The following is an 8,004-nucleotide window of genomic DNA, read 5'->3' as shown; positions in this document are numbered from 1 at the left end:
TAAAAATAAAAATTCAAACATACCATAATGTTGAAATTAATAAAATAGAATTAATTGAAATCATTTTCCATTTAATGATAATTCGTTCTTAAATACTTACCATTTTTACATTTTTAATAAAAAAATCCTATCGATTATTTTGAATTATCAGAGATATATAAAAAAGTTAAATCATTAAAACATTTAATTGTTAATTGATTTTCGCATTCAATTTTTTTCTGTTTTTCAATTTTCTCTTTATTTCCTGAGAAAATATGAGAAAAAATAATAGTTGAATTAAGGTTTGTAAACTATTAAGACGTAATCCAAGTTTCCTACACCTTTTTCAGTAATGTTAACCCTACGTTAAGTTCTTTATCAACTTTTGTTATTGGTATATAAAAATATTGTGAAATAATTTCCCTGAACAACATATGTGCATTATTTAAATTTTTGGCCTTCTTCTCCTTCATTAGTCTCTGGTCTCCACCGTGTCCGTCACTGATAACTTTCAAAAGCTTTTGATTTTCTAGTTCAAATAATGTTCCCAGTTCATTCTAAAAACCATTCTGTACAAAAAAGAATTATATAAATATATATAATTTTTTCAAAAGAAATGAGTTTATGAGTGTAAAAAATATATTACACTTCGGGTCAAGCTTGGATTTTATCTAACATCAACATATAAATAGAAATTATTCATCAACGGAATAGTATTGTAAAAGCTCATGTCTTGTATGGTAAACTCATCATCCCACATTAAATTATAAGATAAACTGAAAAATTAAATCAATATAACAGATATGAAGTTAAAATTTAAGAGGTGGGGATTAGTTGATGGTGGCGGAGGAGGAAAACAAAAAGGCTTTAAGAGATGTGGGGTTGATTGATGGTGGTGCTAGATACCGAGAAAGTGAGGGAAAATTGAAAGGGCGGTTAGCAAAAGAAAGAAAGAAAAAAGATGGAAGTGTAGAAGTAAACCCAGAAAAAGAAAGAAAAATATAAAATAAAATAAAAAAGGAATAAAGATACAAGAGGAGCGTCATGTGGTGGCGCACAATTGGTCAGTAGTACTATGTTAGCAAAAAAGTTGAGATATATCAATTTGGGATAAAAAAGTCAGTCTTACAGAAATGAATAAGTTTATGTACTAATTTTATATATCTGAATTGGCTTTGTTGTTGGAGTTTGTTTTTAGCTGCATAGCTGATGCTAATTGTTTAAGTATTCTTCATATTGGTTTTATTATTAAAAAATTAACTTTTACTAATTTTTATATTATTTTAAAATTTCCCATCGATGTAGTTTCAGAAAAAAACTCATTGATTAAAGAATATAAAAAAAAAAGAATGAAAGCAAAACAGGCCTAATCCTCAATTAGAGAGATAATAGTATCAATACCCATAATTGATTTGCTACAATTACTTTTCTTATTTTCTTGCTTCATGTGAAACAATCTTAAATAATTAAATACATCCATATAGTATGAATGCTCATATTCCAGTCAAGCTGGGTCTTTATAAAGAGGCCTTTCCTCAGCTATTAGCATTCAGAATTACAACAACAAAACACAATCTCATTTGCTCTTGCTTCATATTTCATGATTCCGATGTCAAGTATGAGGTCTCATAAACTTGTTTTATTTTTTGCAATATCCTGTCTTCTTCTTCAGGAGAAATGCACCGATGCTAGCCAGTGCAACGAGAGTGTGAGAAGAGCGCTACTTGAATTTAAGTACAGCCTTCAAGCTATGTATTCTACAGGCTACGACGCCCTTTCTTCATGGATAAGTGAGGAGGAGTGCTGTCTTTGGGATGGCGTTTATTGCAACAGCTTTACAGGATACGTTGAAATGCTCGATTTTAGCGACCAATCTCTGGTTGTAGCAGGTACAGTTAGCCCTTCACTGCTTAAACTACATCATTTGACTTCTTTAAATTTCAGTAGTAATGATTTTAATGGAAGTCTCATCCCAGAGTTTTTTGGTTCTCTGGAAAAATTGAAATTACTGGATCTCTCTAATGCTAATTTTAGAGGTCCAATTCCTTCTCAACTTGGAAATCTTTCAATGTTGGAGACTCTCAGTTTGGGTGGCAACGGTAGAGCTTTAAATGTTGGAAAACTTGAGTGGCTTTCCCATCTTTCACGTTTGAAAGAGGTTGATCTCAGTTTCACTAACCTGAGCAATGCCAATGATTGGTCTCAAGTCATTACCCACCTTCCTTTGCTCCAAAAACTAAGTCTAAGACATTGTGATCTTCCAAGCATATCTTCTTCATCACTTTCCCTTGCCAACTCTTCTACATCTCTCACCTATCTCGATCTCTCTGATAATAATCTCCCTTCTTCTGCCATATATCCATGGTTGTTTAACGTTAGCAGCAACCTTGTTTCACTTGACCTCTCAAGTAACCAGTTGAAAGGTCCAATTCCAGAAGCTTTTGGGAACATGAAGGCTATTCAAGAACTTTATCTGAGTGATAATCTTTTGGTTCTAGCTGAGAATCAAGTTAGGGGCGATTCTGGGTTGAATGAAATCGGAAAACTACCAGATTTTAGCGTTCTAGATCTTGGGTACAACCTTTTAAATGGATCCATAAGCAAAAGCTTTGGACAACTTTCCAACCTGCATGTCTTGCGGCTTGCAGGGAATTCTTTTGATGGTGATGTGATTTCCGAAGCTCATTTCTCAAATTTCACCAATTTACAGGTCTTGGATTTATCCTACACTTCTTTGACTTTAAAATTCAACACAGGATGGATTCCTCCTTTTCAATTGAGTCAAATAAAGCTTTGCTCTTGCAAGTTAGGGCCTCGTTTCCCAGATTGGCTACGGACTCAAATGGACGTCCGTCCGGGTTTGGAATACCTTGATATTTCTGCTTCAGGAATTTCGGATTCTCTTCCCTACTGGTTTCGGGACTCATTATACGGATTAGATTTCATAAACATGTCTTTCAATCAAATCAGTGGTACTTTTCTAAATAAATCTATCCCCGTAAGATATCTAGATCTAAGCTCTAATAATTTCTCAGGACCATTGCCAAGTTTTTCCTCACTCTTCCTGGAGAGCATTAACCTTTCGAGAAATAAGTTTACTGGTTCAGTATCTCGAATTTGCAATATTACAGCCGAACTTTTGGAATTGCTTGATCTCTCAAATAATCTATTTTCTGGACTGGTTCCTGATTGTTTTAAAAGATTATGGTCTTTAACAGCTTTGAATTTGGCTGATAATAGTTTCACAGGCTCACTTCCAAGCTCCTTGGGATTTCTGACTCCTCTTCAAATGCTCAGTTTACGCGGTAATAAATTCTCAGGAGAATTACCTTCATCTATACAGAATTGTACCAAGTTAAAATTTTTGGACTTGAGTGATAATGAATTGTCAGGAGAAGTACCTATGTGGATCGGCCAAAGTCTTTCACGGTTAGTTTTTCTTAGCCTTCAAAGGAACCAATTCAGGGGAAGGATTCCCCATCAACTTTGTGGATTGAAATATTTACAAATTTTGGACCTCTCTGTAAATAAAATCTCTGATATCATACCACCATGCATCAATAATTTCACTTCCATGGCAGAAAAAGTGAGTTTAGATCGAAGGATTGAGCATCACCTCTCAGATGAAGGGATTTTTGTATCTTTCATTCGGTTTAGGTATGTTGACGAGGCATTGTTTACATGGAAGGGAACAAAGCAATGCTATCCACAACTTGGACTGCTACTAGCCATTGATCTCTCTTGTAACAAATTAACAGGAGAGATCCCTGAAGAATTAAATTGTCTTCAAGAACTGGTTGCATTGAACTTGTCAAGAAACTTTTTGACCGGAAAAATTCCTCAAAAGATTGGGCATCTAAGACAACTAGAGGTGCTTGACCTGTCAGGAAACAAGTTTTCAGGAAATATCCCAACGAGCTTGTCTGAATTAACATTTCTAAGTACCTTGGACTTGTCTTATAATGACTTGTCTGGAAAAATTCCAACCAGCACTCAACTACAGAGCTTTGATCCTTCATCATTTTCCCATAATAGAGGACTTTGTGGTTCTCCTGTTTCACCGAATTGCTCAATCGTGGAACCACCTCCTAGCAAACCTGCAGTAGGAGGTGAAGAAGATTCTGATGTGGTCATGAAATGGTTTTACACTGGCATGGGACTTGGATTTGCTGTGGGTTTCTGGGGGTTTTGCAGTGTTGTGTTCTTCAAGCGTTCATGGAGGCATTCATATTATCGTTACCTGGATAATGCAAAGGATTGGGTTTACGTTTCATTTGTTCTGCTGAAAGCAAGGTTAGTGAGGAGAACCAAAGCTCTTTCAACAAGTTGCACAAGGTAATAGATTTACTTTCTTCACTTCTTAACAAAGTTCTATATGATTGCCTTTCAGGTCTGATTAGAACAGCAACTGAAGGTGATATTTCCTGCACCTGAGAAAATCTTAATAAAAAAGTTTATAAAGTAATACATGTTTGTCTTTTTGATGATTTCTAATTTCTATATATTTAGAAATTTGTGATGCCTTTCTTTGATTTTCTTCTATCTTATATTTGATTTGTATATTTCTTTTCTATCAAAAGTAATTTTATCCAAACAAAAACATTCCTTAGCTAATAAAAGGAAAAATATATTGATTGGAAAAAATATATCAAAATTATAACCATGGTTTCCATAAAATATTCAAATCTTCTTAATTTATTTTTATGCTTAACCCACAACCTAAACTATACCATTCTTCCTATCTTCAACATCTAAACAAATCGAACATAACAATTCCACAACAATATCAACATAAGAATTTCAAACAAATTCAAAGTTCCATAACAATCGAAACAGCTTAATTACTTAACCCATGCTAATTGTATATATATTATAATCTACCATAAAGTTAATTGTACAGTTAAGATTTAAGGTTACCTATCATTAATATAAAAATGTACGTTATAATATCCTAGTATATAATGTTAATTTATGTAATATAATTTACCATAAAATTAGTTCCATGTTTAAGATTCACGTTGCATATCATTAATAAAAGGAAGTACCTTATAATATCATAATTGTATAATATTTGTTACGCATGCTATATTTACTTATATATAACAAGTGATATATTATACGTAGTTAAACATACATGAATACTATTTTTGTAATTAATATGTACTAAATATAATTATATCTCATATTATAAAATAAATTCATATTAAGTATAATATTTATTTTAATGGTATAAATATTATTTATTTTACGTTTAATTAAATAATTTAAAGTTGATCAAATAATAAATGAATAAACACAAATGTAAGGATTTCAATGATACCATCTTATTGTTTGTTTAGGTTTACGAAGCATAAAAGAATATAAGTCGAGATCAACTAAATAAAATTTAAGAGAATAATATGTTAAAAGTTTATTATAATTAATTTTAAAAATATTATTATGCTTTATATATAACATTGATTAATTTGTGTAAAGTATAATCAATATTTAAGGTAAATATTAACTATTGTATATGTAAGTTTTTGGTATAAACCTTGTTGGAAGCAATCTAAATTATCATCTCTACATTTAGTTTTAAAAATACAGATAGTAAATTTGGATTGAGTATATCCAAATCCACAACCCAACTTATCATACCTACATTTAACCCCAAAAAGTACAGTAATAAAAAACTTTAGTCCAATAAAAGTAAGGTAACTTTTTTAAGAAAAATCTAAACAGTCAACCAAACATTATTTAAGATTTATCATAAAATATTTGATTAAATTAAATTCTCAAATCCTGCATTAATAAAGATAGTAGAAAAATGTATAACTATATGTTAAGTACGACTCATATTTCAGTTAAATTATGTTTATTTATTTTAGTTGAAAAAATGTTATGTATGTGATTTGTATTTGATATGTCACGCATGTAAACTATAGCATGTATGATTTTTGTTCTAATTATATTTGTTTCTGGGATGAGTTTTAATACGTGGAGGAAGTGTTCCGTAAAAGGTGATAATTCGCCTAATTGTTTGGTAGCGCAGCTGCAAATATTCGTCTAGGTGTTTCATTCCCCACATGGTGTGTTGGGATAGCCAGAGTTGGTGTGTAGCAGATAGGGCTAGGATTATATGTTTGTATCTATATCACTCTAATATGATTCTATTTTTGTTAAATATGTCTGTTATGCATTAACTGTTTAAAGTTATTCGTTATACACTGAGTTTCGAAAACTCACTTTCTGTTTGACTGATATTTTCAAGTAATCCTCAAACTTTAGATGAGTCAGTACGACAGGAATTCGATTATATAAGTTTTGCATTTATTTTAATAATTTTAATTTGGAATTTAAGTGTTCTGTTAAATTTTGGACTTTTTGGATTGTTTGGGGTTTTTGGCATTATTTATCGTTTCCGTAGTATACTGTTTAAATGATTCATCAATAACGACTATTTTCTGCAAAAACCAGAGGTTTCAAATATCAAATTGTGTTTTCAAAAATTTAACTTTTAAAGAGTTCCGCTGCAAAACCATAAGTTTTTAGAAAATGTAAACAAACAACGTTTTCAATAAAATGGTTAAAGAAGATATGTTTTCGAATAAACCGGGATTTTTAAGAGTTTCTGTTGGTTTTCAAAATATGCGAAAATTAAATTGACAATCATTCTATGTAGCAACTCCAGATTTGGCCATAACGTCTAGGCATTAAGACAAGATTGTTGATTTACGTGTTGTACGCATTAAGGCAATAAGTTATAAATACTCCCATTACAATTGGTTTTAGTCAAGAGCTAAATATTTCTCATCTTTAAACTTTTGTATGTGCGTATATTCCAATTGCTCCACCACAACACACAAAGATGAGCGATTTCTCAAAGAAAGCTAGGAATATATATTAATTACGAGTCTCCTTGTATTATTATATGTTTTTAATATATTGGATATTCAATTATGACATGATCTATGATTACTATTTTGATTCGATAGTTTTTCCGACGTTAGGGGGAGAGAAATAATCACTTGTAATGAGTTAGGAGGAGAGTAATTTGAATCAAAATTCAACAATGATAACTTATTACAAGTTCCAAATATGAAAATTCTCATAAAAGAAAGTAATAAATCTAGATTGTTATATAGTAAAAACAGGTGCTCCAAAAGAGTCTCAAGACATAACTAATAAGTAAAACTCTAAAAAAACTCTATGTACTTAAAATTGAAGATTAAAATAGTGAAAATATAAGATCTTGATAAGTTATGTCAATTCTAAAAATGTCGAATCATAATAAAGTGGTCGCCAATAATTTTGCATGCAATATTATTGTTGAAATAATGAAATAAAAGGAGAATCTTGAATAAATCTATTGAGAAATATAGATATGGAGTAGATTGTTCAAAATAGAAAGACGCAACTCAAGTATAATTAAATTCGTAGAGTTTTGGACTAATAGTTCAAATATCCAAGGTATAAAGCCGTGAGGGAACAAATGAAGTAGTTTTGCAAAAGTGGAATAAAAATATGAAGTTTTCTCTAAGTCCTAACATTAATTATGAAAAAATATAATATTCTTTTGTGGTGAATACAATAACCTTTAGATATATTATTATATTGGCGTTCATAAAAGATTTAATTTGTGTTTAATGGTTGTTGTTACAACCTTTTATGAGTCACTATATAGTAAAGTTTATGTTAAAATCCTTGAAGGATTTAGAATGCTAGAGGCATATTGAAATTCTCGGAAATTGTTCATTTATATGAATTGAAATAATTTGAACATATGTGATAAATTTGACTAAGTGAATAGTAGTTGAAGGAAAATAATAAAATGATCCAAAATATCTATTTGTGTTTTATAGAATAATCATTATTAAAGTTTGCTATGATTATTGTTGAAACTCTAAAAGAGATCAACATATATTTTCTAAAATTTTCCTTCACTCATGACTTTAAAAAATGATGATATAAATACTTAGCAATACATTGAATAGTCATTTGAAAACTTGTATTCAAGATTGAATATATAGAATATGAGAAAGTATG

General features: G+C 30.6%; 2 protein-coding genes across 2 annotated transcripts; both read left to right on the top strand.

Annotated features, from left to right (window-relative positions):
• Window positions 1-816: 816 nt before the first annotated feature.
• On the top strand, window positions 817-3,257 carry LOC128041137 (receptor-like protein EIX1). Its single transcript, XM_052630482.1, has 3 exons — window positions 817-954; window positions 1,652-3,160; window positions 3,228-3,257. Exons 1-3 carry the CDS (start codon window positions 817-819, stop codon window positions 3,255-3,257), a joined length of 1,677 nt encoding a protein of 558 aa, XP_052486442.1.
• Window positions 3,253-4,491, top strand: LOC128032021 (receptor-like protein EIX2). Its single transcript, XM_052630280.1, has one exon. It carries the CDS (start codon window positions 3,269-3,271, stop codon window positions 4,316-4,318), a length of 1,050 nt encoding a protein of 349 aa, XP_052486240.1. The 5' UTR covers window positions 3,253-3,268; the 3' UTR covers window positions 4,319-4,491.
• Window positions 4,492-8,004: the final 3,513 nt, after the last annotated feature.

Source organism: Gossypium raimondii, chromosome 5, assembly GCF_025698545.1.
Source record: "Gossypium raimondii isolate GPD5lz chromosome 5, ASM2569854v1, whole genome shotgun sequence".
Classification (NCBI taxonomy): Eukaryota; Viridiplantae; Streptophyta; class Magnoliopsida; order Malvales; family Malvaceae; genus Gossypium; species Gossypium raimondii.
This window is presented reverse-complemented; position numbering and strand designations above follow the sequence as displayed.

What these genes read in the sequence shown, in the direction of transcription:
- LOC128041137 (XM_052630482.1), top strand. Translation starts at nt 817, where the DNA reads ATGGTGGCGGAGGAGGAAAACAAAAAGGCTTTAAGAGATGTGGGGTTG. An exon ending in AAAAAGATGGAAGTGTAGAA is followed by an intron (nt 955 to 1,651) that starts GTAAACCCAGAA and finishes CTTCTTCTTCAG; the next exon opens with GAGAAATGCACCGATGCTAG. An exon ending in ATAATCTATTTTCTGGACTG is followed by an intron (nt 3,161 to 3,227) that starts GTTCCTGATTGT and finishes ATAGTTTCACAG; the next exon opens with GCTCACTTCCAAGCTCCTTG.
- LOC128032021 (XM_052630280.1), top strand. Translation starts at nt 3,269, where the DNA reads ATGCTCAGTTTACGCGGTAATAAATTCTCAGGAGAATTACCTTCATCT.